Genomic DNA, 16,903 nt, shown 5'->3' with positions numbered 1-16,903 from the left:
GAAAGAAGGAAGGAAGGCAAGAGGGAAGAAGAAGAGGGCATGACAGAGAAAGTGAGAGAAGGATAAAAGAATCCACCCAGTCATTAAAACATTGAACTGCAGTGGAAAATTTTCACACTTAGCTGAACTCTGAGTGTAATTTCCTAATTTTGCCTGTGTACTATCCAGATAAAGGGTTCATGTCTATATTAATTTTCACTTACAGGTACTGTATTTGAAAATCAAATGACTGTTCACAATTTCCAAGTGATCATTTGTGTAAAATAGAATGCATTACCTATTTGTTGAAGCCTACAGGTGAGGGTGTACTTATTTCAATAAAGCAGAATCTAGGTTCACTACCTTTTGTGGACTAAAGAATCTGGTGAATGCTTGCTTCCCATCTTGGCCTTACTACTGTGCTGAGCTTTACTGCTTCAATTCAGTCATTAATGTCTTAAGCAGAATTAAACCTCTATTATTAATATTTTTTTTTCAAAAACTGTTTCCAAAAAAGAGTATTTTACAGTTCAGACAGCTCTTTGCTTCTTCAAAGACTTTATTAAACTGATCCATGCCATCCTCCTCACAGGACTCTAGGAGGGTACCCTTGAATGATACAGATGAAAATAATTGTTGGATTCTAGCTAAAATAGTAAGGATGCTACCTAATCCTGAACTGACATCTGAAAGATTTGGTATAAAGGTTAGCAATTACAAATCTGTAAGCTAGCCTCGATTAGCATTGTCTGCGCTGCTTCAGGATGAAGATGAAGGCATTTGACTGTTAACAGACACAAAGCCTGAGCTTTCTCTCTCGGGTTTTTGTTGCATTTAAGGACTCATGCTGAATAACAACAACAAAAGATGAATCCCATCTGGTTTTCTGTTGATTGTTAGTTTAATTCGGGGTATGACTACTCGAAGTTTAGTCTGCCAGCCAAGGAAGGTATGCAGTTATCAACATTACTGATAGGATAAACCAGTTATGTAAGCTTATTTTCAAAGTCTCTCCAAATCCCATAATACATAACAAAGCAAAACTCTTGAGGTGAAATGCACCTGTTTACAGGAAGGTTCAGCATTAAACAGAGGTGTCATTTAGAGCTTTGGGTAGACTAAATGCCCCTGTTCACTGATTCTTTGCCTCCAGTCCTCTCTTCCCTATTGCCATTTTTAGGCATGAAATAGAGCAGGAAACTTAAAAGGAAGTATGAACAAGAAAAACACAGAGTTGTAAGACAGATTTTTGTGTTTAGAGGTCTGTGGGGGCCCAGGCACCAACAAGATCAGCATGTGCTGTGTTTGGGGGGGTCTAGTTATTGCTGTACCTTTGAACTGTCACAGTATTTCTCAAACTGTATGTCCAACCATTGACATGGCAGGGGTGCAAATTAATTCTGTACAGGAGGATTAATACTGTGGGGAGAGGAGAGTGCCTGTGGGACTTGGCAGAAGTTGCTTGTCCTTTCCTCACGACGATATGCATTCGTCCCTGGGTAGCGTGGGAGGTGGCTCCTCCTTTCTCCCTGCATTTGAAGCCTCTGTGAAAACAGATGATTGCAGGAGACAATCAACTATGCAACTGCAGACCCAAATGTCATTGTAGAGGTCTGAGACTCTTTCTCCCAGCACACAGCTAAGCTGTGCATGCACATGTAAGCAGCTTCACAAGGTCACTAACAAAAGCCCCAAACCAAGGTAAATGGAGCTCGCTTGGGGTGAGAGAACAAAATGTGAAGGGGTAAGAAAAAAGAAAGAGCACAAACAATAGGAAATCTTTTAAAAATGAAGAGGTCAGAGGGGAAAATAATGGCATTAAAAGCTGGTATTGAAGAAAAGGGGTGAGGCAGTAGAAGATGAAAGAAAGTACAGCCCATGATGTGACTTGTCACTGTTCATTCGAACTGTATCCTTTTGCCCACTTCTGGGTGCCATATGCATATATAAGAAAATGCCACCTTTTTAGCCTAAAAGGACTCTCCAGAACCCTCTCCTCCAGAACCCTGGCATCAAAACACAACAAAACAACCTTCGGTTTTAAGTCAATGAGGGTTTTAAAAAACATCTGTGCCCAGCAGAGAGATGCCAGCCCAGCTGGATGAATACATGCCAGAGCATTTAGATGATAACTGGTGTGATGAATCTAACTCTTAAGCAAACAACTACCTAGGTACAAGAGCAGAGAGACCAAATTCCAGGGTGCACTACCCTGCTATCTCCGCTGGGTTGCAAAATGCATGACTCAGAGGTAGGAGATAGCCCTTGGCAGTATCTGCAAGGAGTACTCTGATCCCCACTTAAGCAAACCAGTGGGTTCTTACTTCCTGATATTTCTGGGCCCTTTTCAAGTGTGCTTTCTAGCAGTACTCTGTCCCAGTGTTTATGTGGCAGTCAACCAAAGTCTGCATCAGTAAGAAAGGGTTCATTTACTGGAAGGAAATAGCTTGAGCTAGCTTGAGCTCTCTCCTCTTTATCTCTGGTGGCACTGAAGATTATAATTAAAAAGATACCCAGGATATAACCGAGGAAGTAAAATGTTCTGAACTCACCAGCAGCTTTAACTGAAAGCCTGAGCTGCTTAATTCATCCTTGGAATCATTTTTTCACTGAGCTTTTTTAGGTTTCTTGTGGGTGCTGTCATAAATGGCTTACGGGAACCAGGGAATTGCCACTTCTGGAAGGCTTTAAGAATATTGCTATTGGGATTTAAATAGATACAGCTGAAGCAGAGGAAACAACGAGATTGTACCTTGGTGTCTCTTCCAACGTTACTTTTTTCTCTGATTTTAGCAGATGCATTCAATTAGTGCCCTGAGCTTGCAGTGTTCAACTGCTTCCACTAGGCTTGTGCAACAGAAGGTCTAACTACCAAACCCCCGGCTTCCTCCGTAGCACCTCATGCAACACAGAATGTGGTCTTGTCAGTTTTGCAGCAGGTTGGGAAATCGCGATCTGAACTGTGTCGACACTGCAAACTAAAGTAAAAAGTCAAGAAAAGTATCAGAGCTAAGAGTTTTTCAGCTTATTCTGCTGCTCAGAATAATCTTCTACTTTGAATTTGAGTTACGAGAACCCTCATGTGCTCACCACAGCACTGAAGCAAAACTGGGCCTGGATCCTGAAGACAAGAGCCAGAACAAGGCACTAGATCTCCTGCCATAAGTTTCCCAACAGAGATTTTCCTGGCCAGAGTTAGATGGCTGCTCTTCAAGGAGAATGCCCCTCCCATCCCACCAAGTGCTCATGACACTTCACTCTGCTTGTACCTGCTTGCTTCTGCCTGCAACTGGAACCAATGTGAAACCTCAGGCTCTGGTCTCCTCGCTGCAGGATGAAAAAGCACGGGCTGTATGAGGCAGAAATAAGAGGTAGAGATGGACATCAGCTGATTCCTGGTGATTTTCAGACCTGTAAGTTCTCTTACACCATCTAGTTACCCGCCTCCTGTAAGAAGCAATGTGTGATAGTGGACCAGCACTTTTCATTGTTTCCAGAATACCATTTCCCTCCCCACTTCATTTTTTCTGACATCAGACTGTACCTGAGTGTTGGCTCATCGGTTCTGTCCCTCACAGCGGCACCCAAAGGTCCATCAGCAACTTACATCTCCCTGGCCCTTTGCTTCCTAAATCAAGAATTAATAAAGAAGAGAAGAATGTGCCAACACCATTTTAGATGTGCTGCCAGCACGTCTGGAATGGGCTGCTTGTATTGTCAGAAAAAAAAAAAAAAAACATCGATAGCTGAAAAGCACTGCAGAGGGATTAAATACATGGGAGGATTGTGAGCAATACAAGAGAGACACGCTGCTATTGATAAGTCAAAAACACTGTTTGTTTGTTCCCCAGCACTCTCGGTATTAAAGGAGTCATTTGCAACGTCTCAGCTTGCTGTTGTGTATTCCTGGTACCTGACCTTCTCAGTCTGGCTGTTGTGCATCTGTTAGCCTGTGACCTTCCCACAGCATGGATCAGATGTTTAGAAGGCAGGGGAGAAGGAAGAGCAGAGGAAGGCAGGTAGGGAAATAAACAACCGAATCATTTGTTTTGTTGTTTGTTTGTTTGTTTGTTTGTTTTGCTTTGTTTCTTTTTAATTTTTTTTTCTTATTATTTTATGCATAGTCTAGGGAAAAGGACACTGCCAGAGGCCAAATGATATCTGGATGCCACTGTACTAACATGACAGCTTTATGGGGAGGCAATACCTGAGTCAGAGGCATGATTCCCCTTTACCAATGTTTCAAGAACTGTTACACAGGGCAGAGAAAAACATTTTCAGGGTAAAAACTGTTTTAAAACTGCTAGAGAGCAGGCCTGAGAACATCCCTTGCCCTATGAGCATGTGGCATCATTATATAGCTTTAAAAAAAACACAGCATTGACCATTTTGTATGAAATAAGGGCAGAAGAGGAAGGTAGAGTGACTCCTATGTAGGTCCCCACTTCCTGCAGGCTGCAGTCTGTAGGAGCAATACCCTTACGGTCCCACCAACAGTACTGAAGCGGCGTGGTTATGTGGGTTCCATACTGCAGCAAAAAACGTGTGCTCAGAAATGGGTTATGCATCTGTAGCATTCTTTCTCCATCATTTGTGCTGTTTTTCCTCGTTCCTCTACCCCCTCAAACCTGCCTGTGGCCATTGCCACTTGCTCTCTCCCTCCCTTCCACCCCCTGAGCCATGCCCTGTCCCCTTCTACCCGCATTTCCCTGAGCATCCTCTGGCAGTGGCTTCCTCAGGCATCTTTTGCGGCCTTGGGAGGAGAGAGATGGGAAATGGCAGGTCTCATCCTGCCACCTGAACAGGGACAACAGCAGGGATCAGCAGAGTTCAGCCTCAAAACCAGGAGTTAGTGGGTCAGGATAGTGCCCTGGGGTGCCCAGAACCAGGGAAGGCGATTACAGTTCAAGGTAATCTGCACTCACAGCTTTTCCTAGGCTGCTCCAGTAGAGCACTATAGCCAAAGCCAAAGGAAATTCTGCAGCTGATTTCCCTAACAGGATAAAATCAGCTGCTATTGGCACAGGCAGAATGCAGCCCTGGAGGTATATGAATAATGTTTCCCCAGCTGGCATCTGAAATCGCTGCTTGCGTTATGCTCCTTTTAGTGAGAGACAAGCAAGGCATCTCGGGCCGTCCAGTGGTTCGTGGCGTTCAGGACAAACCATGAATACCCAATTCAGCAAGGAGGAGGAACAGGACACAACGTGATACACGGACAGTAAAATTATCGCTCTGATCCCAGCGAGAAACCAGGCAGGGGTCCTGAGCCTGTTCGTCTGGTTAAACAGGTACAGTGCAGGAACTGTGACAGCAACAGATGACCTCAGCCTCCAACATGGGCAGTGGAAGGTCAGCCCTGCACCTCCCTGCAGAGCTGACAGAGACCCACCTTTTGTGCTGCCCCCCGAGAGCTGACACCCAGCCTGCAAGTGGCAGGTTACCGGGCCTGCCATGCCGCTGCTTCAGTCGCACAGATAAAATATGCTCTGCTCAGACACGGAAGCTATTACTTCTCTGCGATGAAGCAGCATCCCACACTCTTATTAACCTGTGCCCTACTTCAGAAGCAAATTTAATTTGCAGCTTTCATAGTTAGCTAGCGCTAGCATTGGTTTGTTCCTCTGCCTGCTCCGAGTTCGCTGGATCTGTACAGTGCCAAGTATGGCTGAGCCCTATTTACTGTGGCCTATAAGCATTATTCCTCAGGAAAAAAAAAAAAAAAAAAAAAAGAGAGAGAGAGAGAATAAGGCGTTGGGGTGGTTGGAGCTTTTGTTCCACTGGAAAAAAAAGTCAAGGCACAAATGTTAAAAATGTCCCTGCAAAAATGCCTTTTGTATCAGCAGAGAGTGATGTTCTACCTGCTAAACGAAGTTTGTCACCTGGGATATTCCTACACATCGGGTCACCTTACACAGAGCATGTCAAGAGCCATGCTGTATGGGAGAGAAAAGAGAGTTTCAAAGAATTCACTGGATTTCTGATGGCAAGCATCACACAAAAAAGGGTATGGTTGCACAAATACACCAAGTAATAGGGAAAGGGAAGTAAGAGTCTTCAGTGGTGGCCACCACAAAAGCAGCACAAAAGCAGTAACTTATGTGATAGATTTACATGTAGATCATTACCTAACGAGCAACACAAAAAGCAAAGGACACCCATTTTTTTAACCGATGTTTAATATTTTCATTTATAATTGGTATAGTTCATTGACTTCTTTTAAGAAAATGAATGTAACCACTAAAAGCACAAAGATATGCGGAGCGCGAGTGGCTTTTCACTGTCTTACTGTGGTGGAAAAAAAAAAAAAAAAAAGGATAAGTATGCAATTTCAGTTCCTCTGGGGATTCAGCTCTGTCGCTGCCCAATTGCAAGACTCCTGTTCACATCGGTTATTTTGGTAACCCCTCGTACTTGCATGGCTGGTGCCTCACAGCTTGTGGAAGTCAGTTTGCGACCAGATTAACATCTGGATTGCTGCAGTAACGCTTCTCAGCTCGCCACGTGAAGATGACACAAGCACTACACACACTCCTTGGCCTGCCTCGGATGTGCCGGTGATGTGGGAGTCTTCTCGTGGACTGTTCCTCCCATCCTTTGAGCCGGCTGGGAGATAAACTTTGGTCAACATGTTACACTGTGCCCTTTGTAATGAAATAACATCAGATGATATGTGTTTAGTGGGGATTTGAATTCCTGAGCTGATTAGGAGGAGCTGTTAAGACGTGCAAGGTTTAGCAGTCCCCTGTGTGCGATTCGGGAGCGATGACGTGCAGTGCTTCAGTGCCGCGCTCCTTCTGACGGCGATTGCAAGGGACTTGGTCAGGAACACACCTGAAAGCATCAGCAACCAAAAATACCAGTGACACGGCTTGATGGCTAGCAGGAATTTAAGTGAAAACTAGACAAATAGGCTCCTAAATTCGGAGTTCTTTGAGGCTGAGGGAGTCTTCTGCGCTGAGCTATCAGGCGTATGGCAGGGTCCCCATCCCTTTGCTTCCCAGCAGGAAAATGAGTAGTATTTAATGCACCCAAAGGACATTTTGTGACTGAATAATGCTCTTAACTGCCTCAGATAAACGACGCAGCGGCTGTTGTGTGCGGAGGGACCGGTCCTTATTACTTAAAGGGGGCACAAAACCTGCTTTCATGAGGTGATTTCATGGGGCGACTTGATGAGGTGATTTCGTGAGGTGATTTCATGAGATGACCTCGTGTTTTTTTTATTTATTTTTCGTGTTTTATTTATTTTTTCGTGCTTTTTATTTATTTATTTCGCCGTGCAGGCGGGGGGGGGGGGGGCGGGGGCTCGGCTCCCCTCAGAGCCCGGGCCCCGGCCCCGCCCCCCGCCGCTGAAGCCCCGCCCCCTGCCCCCCGCCCGGCGGCTCGCCCGGGCTGCCACGTCTGCCCGCTGACGTCACCCCCGCCCGGCCCCTCCCCGCCCAATCGCCTGCGCCCAGCGCCGCGCCGAGCCGACGGGGCCGAGGGAAGAAAGGCCGGCCGGCGCGCATGCGCCGCCGCGGCCGCGGGGGCCGCCGGGAAAGCGAGTCCCGGCGAGGCGGGTGCCGCGAGGCGGCGGGCGGGGCTTGGACTCGCTTTCCCGGCATGCCCCGCCGCCCCCCCCCGGCCATGTCAGCGCAGCTGGGCGGGCGGCCGCCCCGTTTCCTGGTCGGGCGGCGGCGGCCATTTTGGGGCTGAGGAGCGAGCGCGGAGGCCGCGGGAGCGCAGCGGGGCCGGGCGGAGGGGGCAGGCCGGGGCCGAGCCGAGCCGAGCCGGGCGCAGGCGGCAGCCCTCGCACCCCCTGCATCCGCCCAGCGCCCTCCTGCCTGGCCGGCGGCAGCTGCCGGGCCGCCAGCAGCAGCACTCCCCTCACAGCGCCCTGACGCCGTCCCTCGGGCCGCGGGCCCCACGGACATGTCCAGCATGAACCCCGAGTAGTGAGTGCGGGGCTGGGGGGGGGGGAGAGGGGGCTCTGAGGGGGTGGGGGCAGCCCTCGGACCCCCCCCCCGCTGCCTTCGTGCTGTGTGGGGGGGGTGGGGGGCTCCTCGCACTGCCCCCCTGGGCCCTGCTTTTTGGGGTGGGCGGTGAGGGGCAGGGCCCCCGGGCTCGGCTGCAGGCCCTGGGGGCCGCCCTGCCCCGCTCCGGCCGCCAGTCATGTGTGTGTCACATGGCGCTTGCAAAACACCCGGGGCCTCGCTGCGTTTTGCAACGCCTCGGCCTGGGCATGGAAAGGGCCCGAGCCCCAACGGGAGCTGCCTGCCTGGGGAGGGAGGGCACGGGGGTGGATGGGGGGTTGTTGTCCTGGAGGAGAAAACAAAAAAAAAACAGCTCGCCGCTGCGTGAGGGTGGCCTTGTCCTCGCAGCGGGGAGGGCTGAGGGCTCTGCTCAGCGCCTGGCAGCGGGAGGAGCAGCAGATTCCCCACCGGGGTGTTGGGGGCAGCAAACCTCGGTTCCCTCATCTTCTTTATATTTTTTTGAGGGACTTCGAATTCATTTAAAATCGCTTTAAAGCCAGCCACTTCACCCTCACTCCTTCAGTGCCAAAGAGCAGCTTTAGGATCCCTTCACCCATGCTGACTCTGCTGGCACTCCAGTTTGGGATGACAAAGCTCTCATGCCCTCAAACGCAACCAGAGTGGTTTTGCTCTTGATCCCCGTGTGTGGTGTGACCCTGCTGCTCTAGATCCCACCATCTCCCTGTGGGTGACGCTCAAGCAGCTTCTGTCCCCAGGCCTTGCCTCCCCACACAGCTGTGGCTGCTGGTGCACGGTCACAGCTTTTATACTCCCCGTGTGTGGCAGTGTGAGTGCGAGCACTCTGTGCCCATTAAAATCACCTGGAGAGCGAGCGGGAATCGAAGTGATCATCAGCTAGCTGCAGATAGTTGGTGAAAACCGAGAGGTTCAGCCAGGAACTCAGGTTACATCTTGGCAAGGTTACATAACAGGGCTGCTGGTATGGCTTCTGGAGGCACTAAAACAGCAGCTGGACGTAAACAACAACTTGTTGGTCGGTGCCTTGCTGGGTGGAAAGGCTCTCGGGGTTAAACTCGACTTCATCTCGCAGGCAGGAGGGGTTTGGCACTGGAAGGCTGCCTGGGAAGGGTTAGGCCCTCCTGGGTGGAAGGGGCTCTTCCCCCACAGAGCATTTCTGGCCTGTCCTGAAGCCTCCCAGGTTTTTAGGAGGAGCTGACTGGGAGCACAGCTTCCTGCAGTCAGGTAATGAATGCTGCTAGGGAGGTGGAAAAGCATTTTGTGGGAGCCTTGTTCTCAGTGGGGTGTGTTTGTTCCTGGTGGCAGGGACTGGACTCTATAAATGAAGAGGGAAGGCTAGTTTAAGATTAATTTGGAGTCATAAATTGTTACTTTTGGTAGGGTTGTGCCTGCTGGCTGAGGATAAGAGGTGGGAAGAGCACAGTGAGATTTAAGGATGTTTTTCTCTCCCTGTAATAAGTGTACTCAGATCAGTGCTGAACCAGCAGTAAGATTTGTGGGGTTCTGGTGCTCTTCCTAGTCCATCTCCAACAGGTGCAGGTATCCATTTCTCCTTTCAGTGGTACCTTGCCTGCAGTGTGTGTTCTCAGCTCCTTGTCAGGGCTTCAGGAGGGGCTGCAGCCCACACCCTCTGCCCTGGGTGTGCCAGAGGTCAGGGGGTTAGCTCATTTTTTTTTTTAAAACTTGCCTCCTTCAGTTTTCTTACGCAAAAAGACACAGGATTAGAAGCTGCTGGTGTCAGGGTTTGAAAAGGGAGTCTGCTTCTGAGCTCCCCTGAAATTGGTGGGCCAACGGTGTGCTTCTGTGTGTGTGTGAGGGAGCTGGGGAGGGCTGGCTGAGCCCTTAGCGCTACCATTTGCGAAGCTAAATTCTTAAAACATCTGCCCGGCCAGTGCCGGGCGGTGTTCCTCTTGTGTTCCTCCCCCGTGGTGGTGTTTAAATAGTCCAAATGTCAATATTGACTCTGTTGTGACTAGATCATGCTGAGGGCTTGCAGGCCTGCTGCTTCCTACCCCTTGTGCAACTGCAGGCAGCTCGCACAGCCCCGCCGGGGGGTGAGCCCTGGCGCAGATAAGCAGGCCTGGGAGGTGATCTTGATGAGTGCTCTGTCCTGCCGGGGTCTCTTTCCAGATACCTTCCCTAAGGGAGCGAAGTGGTGTTGGAATAAAGCTGGTTTTGGTGGTCAGAGGTGTTAGCGAGCCCCTCTGCGGGCTTCCCAGGCTTCTGTGGTGGAGGTCAGTGGGTGACAGGTGAGTGACAGCTTCTGGAAGCATCCGAAATGGTTTGTTCCAGCCTTCCTAAGCTGTAATCTGCGACGCAGAGTGGCCTCTTGTCTTCTGGCTTCTGTTTACTTGCACACGCAGTGTGTAATCAGAGTGACAGTCATGCTCCTCTTCAGAATTTCTTGGGTGGTGGAACAAAGACAGAGGATTTGAGGCTGCTGTGAGTCTCTGTTTACAATAAACCTGCAGCTGACATCGGTGATTAAAGCTGACTCCAACAGTTCCTTGTAGGAGCTGGATGACTCCCTCCTCGTGTCTGGTTGGGATGAAACCTTCCCGGTGCTAGGAGAGGAGCGCTTCTGCCTGCACAAACGCCGTGCTGCGGGGGCACGTGTGCCCCTCATCCTGCACGGCTCTCCTGGAGATGCCTTTTTTGCAAGGATTGCAGCCAGCCTTCGTGTTTTTAGCAGTTCTCCTCAGCAAAGGGAAGTCCGCCCTGCTCCTGCTGGTGAGAAGTCAGGCTGAGCTCCCCCCACCTCCAGGTGCTGTGGGGAAGGTGCCCGATCCCTGCTGTGGGGGCTCGCTGAGCTCCGGGAGCAAAGCTCACAGCTCCAGGGGCGAGCACCACAATTAACCTGGGTGGCCGGGGTGCGTCACCGCAGCTCCAGCAGGTTACTCATGTGTTCAGCAGGGTTCGGCCTGGGAATGCATTTCAGGAAAACTTTTGTGACTGGTTTTCGTTTTCCTTGGATTTCGGCTGCAGTTCTGTGCTCTCAGCCGTCACACCCCGGGTAGCAGGCAGCTCTCAAGGCCCACGTGCAGGCCCCTGGTGTTTTAAAACCCCCTACAGCAGCCGTATCTGGACGTGGGGTGTGTTTTGGGGTATTATGCCTGCAGTAACTTCAACTTTTGGAAACCTAAACAGCAAGGTTGCACTTTCATTATCTCGGAGTTGATGCAGGTCTAAGTTTCAGTCTCGCTTATCTGGCAGAGCGAGGTTTGTGCCACAGCAGCCCGTGCTGGGCTAAGAAGGACTCGATAAAGGCTGTGCTGGCCCTGCTCTGGGTGAGGCAGGCGGCTGGAGCTGCTGTGCCACCCGGGGACTGTTTGTCTGGAACGACAGAGCCTAGAGTCGGGACAGGATTTGAGAGTAGAGATGTCAAAAGCAGCATTTAGGGTGTTTGGGTTCCTGCTGCTGGGTTCAGCAGAGCTGCTCCTGTCCCCTTCTGGCCAGGGAGTGGCTGCATGTGAAATGGAGGATTTCGCAGCGGGGTGGGCCTGCCTGGGGGCAGCGAGAGGAGGACAAACCCTGCGGGGTTTGGGGGCTGAGGAGACCTGGGGCCTCCTTGGAAGTAAGGGGGCTTGTGGGTTTGTAGCTCAGGTCCTAGCTAGGAGGAGTTAAATGTCTTGCGGTGCCATGAGCAGTGAAATTTGGGTGAAAGCACTGCTAATATTCCCGCGTTACCATTCTTAGGGGGATTATGCCACGCTGCAGGCTCTGGTGCTTGGAAGTGCATTAATGCCTTCTGTAAGTAACAGCGTGGCGCTGCTGGGAGCTGGCTGACCCAAAGCTGCGTGGCACTCTGTGTGATAACCCACCGGGGTCCCAGATGTGGGAGCTGCTGTGCCAGCGCCCTGCTCTCCAGCCCGTCCTGCCTCGGGGAGCTGCGGTTGGCAGCTCAGGGCTGAGGCTGCCGCAGGAAGGGTCAGACAGCCCCGCTGCTGGGGCGGGCAGTTTGCCTGCCGTGGTGTGCCCCCGATAAGCAGCCAGCAGCTCGGCCCCGGGGCTGGGGCAGCTGCAAGAGGAGCCCCAGGAAATGAAGCTGCTTCAGCTCGGGGAGGAAGTGTGCAGGGCACGGGGCTTGCCAGCAGGGAGCTTGAGCACCAGAAACTAAGTATCTTCAGTTGACTTTGATTTCTGAAGTACCTCGAGTGCTTTCACTTCATGCCGGGGAGGGGCGAGCCTACGTGTTTAAGATTTAGTTTATTAGTTGTTACATTTACCACTCCGGCTTCTCTCTGGCCTTGGGAGAAGTGCTGTGGCGGTGGGTCCCAGCACAGCCTGTTCTCACAGCGAGCCACTGGGGTGCTGGAGCTGAGGAGTGGATTCTGGGTGTTGTGGGGCTGAGGAGCTACGAGCCCGGGGCTGGCTTACCTAACACAAGGTGTTGCTGTGAGTGGTGCTTGGTTTTTCCTCTCCTGCTTGGTCTCTGGTATTAAAGTGCCCCATTTGGCTTGTGACTAACGTGCAGCTTCATCTGTTGGTAGCAGTGAAGTCCTCTGACACGTAAGGTGGGTCAGCCATACGGTGCTTCTGCCCTCAGTACTGGGAGGGCTCAGCGTTAAATGAACTGTTACCCCAGCGATGTGATTAATCATTACACCACACCTGTCAGGAATGTGTGCTGACCCCACAGCTGAGCGTGGATGTGTTCCCTGGCAGTGTGTGCTTCGTTCTTACGAGATGAGTGGAATACGTGGCCACTAATAGGGCTGTTAATGGCCTAGCATGGAAGGCAAATGTTCCTTCTGCTTCAGCAGGTCATTACGCCTCATAGTGTGTTCTGTCGGATCCTGCTGCAAGCTCAGGTTGGGTAACTCAAACTGAGAGAAGAGGTGGCTGCTTTTGGCCAGCTGCATGGGACTTGTGGGGACAGGCAGGGCAGCGAGGCCGTTGACTTACAGATGACACGAGCTGGCTTGCTGTCCACCAGAATTTACTGCTGCTGTGTTGCTCAACCAGCCAGCGAGGCTTGTGCTTCACTGGGAAGTGTGGTTTGAGCTGCAGCTAGACCACAAAGGGCTGCAGCAGGACTCTGCCTTGCTGATAGCTGCCAGTATCCCCGGTGCAACTTCCTGGAACAGCACGCTTCGACGCAAACGCTGTGCCCAGGGCACCCACCTCACACCTCCCTTACACAGTGACCTGCTGAACTGGGAGCACCTCACCTGGCCACGGGGGTTCAGGGTTGGAGGGGCTGTTCCCTGACTGAATGGGCTGGCTGCCGGCAGCATTTGTCACTAAGTGCTGTTTTTTTCTCCCCGCAGTGACTATTTATTCAAGCTACTTCTGATTGGAGACTCCGGTGTTGGGAAATCTTGCCTTCTACTTAGGTTTGCAGTAAGTGACCGTGCTTAAACTTTATATAAAAGCTGCCCCAGGTACTTAGAGAGAATTTCTCTCCTAGAAGAACAGCTTGAAAGGACTGATGGCTGTCAGGCCTGGTGTACCGAGGAGTAATCAAAGTGCTTCAAAGCCCTCCTGCCTCCTGAATGTTTCAGCTAACACATTCACGAGTCAAATCATAGATGATACCAGGAATGCCTGGTTAAATTTGATTCTCATTTTCCTGTTACTTGAGAACAAAATATCCTAATTTAAGTTCCACCACTGTGCTGGTGGCAGAACACTGAAGGTGGAAGAACATCTCTGAGTCCTGGGGTCTCAGTCCTCATTCTCAAGGTTGCAATGTCTGCCAAAGACCTTAATCAGTTACTAATTGATCTGAATATTTTCAGCTGGGTGAAGTGTGACATCTGCATTGAAAGGGCTTACCAATTACTTAGCCTGGGGAGGTAATTAAAATAATAGTGAAGGAATAAAAAGGCCCCTAATGCTTCCTTTAGTGAAGGAATGTATACTAAGTTCTGGTGGGCTGCTGTCTTGAACTTCATGCGAGAGGTTCCAGAGTTCTGTCAACAGGGAGAGTTTGAAATGGTTGACAGCTCCTGGTGGGAAGAGCTGGAGTCCAGAGAACTCTTCATCTACATCTAGGTTAAAATGCTGCTGTGGGAGGAGATTAGATACTAAGTTTTGATACTACTGCAAGACAATGGCAGCAGTTTCAGACTAACCAGCTGCTCCAGGCACCTCTGGAAGCTCCCTGTTACTCCTGTGAAGTGGGTGTCTGCTGTGTGCAAGTAGCATTGCACCAGTGGGAGCCCCCACAGCCGCTGCAGCACTGCTCTAGGAGGACAGGGCAATGCTAAAACCAGTGTGAGCACCAGGAAGGTGTCAGCTGCTCGGCTCAGGGCTCAGGCAGTGCATTGGAAGTGACACCAAGGCTGGAGCAGTACTCCCACATCAGCCCAGCCTGTTTTCTTGCAGATGTTTCACGTGAAGTCGAAATTGTTTCAAAAACATCCAACGATTCTTTTGGATAACCAGCTTATGTTTGTGCTCCATTATCTGGTGTTTCTTCAGCTAAGCAGCTTTTTCCTGTAGAAATTTGACTTCCTAAGTGAGCTTTTTTACATCGAACGCTGCAATAAGTCCTTGTGTCACTTCATATGTTCCTGCTGCAGGTTAAACAGCAGCAGGCTTTTCAAACAGACCTCTTTGAGTACTGGAACTTAAGGAAATGAATGTCCTGTCGTTGTAAAAGGCTTAATGCTTCCCTTTACTTGCATCTGTTCCTTCAGACAGCTGTATTATCTGAGGTGTCTTCCATTCACAGCACAAAGAAATCCCTTGCTTTTGTGGGAGCTGCTGGTTACGTAAAGCCTTGTAAAGCCTTTTGTGGCACGTTCAACCTGAAGTTCTGTCCTGCTGGTGCTGTGGAAATAGCCTTCCTTCATGCCAGTAGGCTAATGAGCGCTCACATGTAGCAGAGGCTGACCCAGAGGTTCCCGTGTGCTGTAAGACCAGGTGGGGCCTCAGCAGCCAGGTCCGTGCAGGCTGCTAGAGCAGCGCTGTGCTTCCTGTGCTCGCTCAGGGACTCCATCACGAGCACCCAGGCTGTAACTCTAACCTGCTGTAGCAACCAGCTGTGGTGGCAGGGGATCTGAAATTCAGATGCGGAGAGCAACTGAGGCAAAGCCTCTCGCTTGTTACAGGTAGCTGCCACGTAACGTGAAAAAACATCAAAGGCAAATAAAAATCTGAGGCACTTTAATGACCTTAATGGTTATTCTAAGCAGCTCTACAGTCTGCCAGCTTGAACAAAGGCTGTCTTCTGAACTACAATTCAGAGGGACTTAATGCTATAGCATTTTTGGAATGAGTTGTATTGACTAGCTGGGGAACACAAACCTTGCTGCATGAGGAGCTTAAAAGTTCTGAAGAATTTCTAGAGTAAGCGTTCAGTGAAAAGATCTAGATTGCTGCTGGACTTTGCAATGGGTGATCAGACCTTTTTTTCCTAGGAAATGAAGTACCTGTGTCTGCATGGTGTTTGCCTATTGCATAATATGTAGGTGACGGGAAGTGCAGCTGGCTTGACTTATGTTCACTCTTCTTCCTAGGATGACACGTACACAGAAAGTTACATCAGCACAATTGGTGTGGACTTCAAAATCAGAACTATAGAACTAGATGGGAAAACAATCAAACTTCAGATAGTAAGTAGTATTTCTCAACTCCTGGGCACCTTGATCTGTTCAAGCACAATTGCATTCATGATTACTGGTACTTATCTTTGTTTCTATTTTAATGGTTAAAGTACAGTGTATTCCCTGTTCCAAGAGGCTAGGCAGCCTTCACGGGACTTCCCATGACCTGTCCCTGAAGAAGGATGTGATCAATGCTGCCTGCCTGAGAGGGGAAGTGAGATGTTAATCTCTTTTCCTCTGGGAAGAAAAAGCTTGAGTTGTAACAGGCACCATGGGCAGTGAGCTGAGGGGTAGGATCCTGTGCTGGTTTGCTCTCATCAAACCCAGTACAGTTTTGCAGTAATTATTAAGGATCCATGTATAACTACAAGAACATCAGTTGTCCAAGATGTCTGAGTTCTCCCGCAGCTGTTAACAGCTGTGTGCACTGCCTGGTGCTGGGAGTGTGCTTTCGTGGATCTGAAAGGAAAACCTGACAGGCGTGCTTGCAACTGGCTTGTCTGCCGTAGTGCTGAGTAGTGCCTTCTGGCAGTGTTTGGCCTTCCCCCTGCAATAGGCAGGGGCAGAGACTTGGCAGTTTTCTCCTCTAATCTTGAAGTGCTCTAAAACGGTGACTTGTGTACTGAAATCTAATATCTATGCAAGGTCACACAATCCTTGTCAGCCACTGCTTCCAGCTCCAGCAGAGGCTCTCAGGACTGGAAGGCAATGACTCAGGGATTCCAGGCTGCGCTGTGGAGCAGCCTCTAGTTCCCAGCCAGAAGCCTGGGCACGCTTGTGAGCCTGCAGACCCCCAGAGCAGCCCACCAGGAGCCTGTCTGCGAGTCTGACCGTTTTTAATATGTGCTGGCCCTGCCCCTGACATGGCTTTGGGAACAGCGGTGTTTGAGCGAGTGCTGTTCCTGCCCTGCTGGGGGAGGTGAAACACCGAATGCCCTTCCTCCCCTCTGCCAGCAGGAGGAAGGAACCAGGTTTGAGTTGTTGCACTTCATCTTCTGTAAATGCCTCTGCAGCTCCTGTAGCAGGGCTGCTGAAGGGAGTGGTGATGTTAGATACCCCCCATCTCTCAGAGCTTAGTCTGAACAGGTTTTCAAGCCCTGCCTTGCATTTGTTTTGACCGCTGAACCATGGCTTCTGTTTGGGTCAAAATGACTTGAAATGTTTTCTGTGAGATCTCTTTAGTGCACTTGTCCAAAACCAAACAAAGAAAAAAAAGCACCTGCTGAAGTGTACTTCCCAGTTAAAGTATGTTGTATCTTGAATCCTGTTTGACCATCTGGGGGCAGTTCCTGCAGTCGGGACTTGGAGATGCTTGCAGTGGTGTCGGGTCAGCTGAGCTGTGTTCTGCGAGCTCCTGTGGCCCGGCACCCTGCCCTG

At 50.3% G+C, this 16,903-nt stretch overlaps 1 protein-coding gene across 1 annotated transcript in view; it reads left to right on the top strand.

Annotated features, from left to right (window-relative positions):
• Positions 1-7,736: 7,736 nt before the first annotated feature.
• RAB1A (RAB1A, member RAS oncogene family) overlaps positions 7,737-16,903 on the top strand; it is a 12,552-nt gene continuing 3,385 nt past the window's right edge. The window contains exons 1-3 of the mRNA XM_068675634.1: positions 7,737-7,916; positions 13,244-13,316; positions 15,440-15,535. Of these exons, the coding sequence (XP_068531735.1) occupies positions 7,894-7,916; positions 13,244-13,316; positions 15,440-15,535 (192 nt within the window). The 5' untranslated portion in view covers positions 7,737-7,893. The remainder of the gene's footprint in view (positions 7,917-13,243; positions 13,317-15,439; positions 15,536-16,903) is intronic.

The sequence above is a fragment of the Anas acuta genome, chromosome 3 (assembly GCF_963932015.1).
Source record: "Anas acuta chromosome 3, bAnaAcu1.1, whole genome shotgun sequence".
In the NCBI taxonomy this organism is placed as follows: Eukaryota; Metazoa; Chordata; class Aves; order Anseriformes; family Anatidae; genus Anas; species Anas acuta.
Note: the sequence above shows the minus strand (reverse complement) of the source record. Positions and strands in the feature narration are given on the sequence as shown.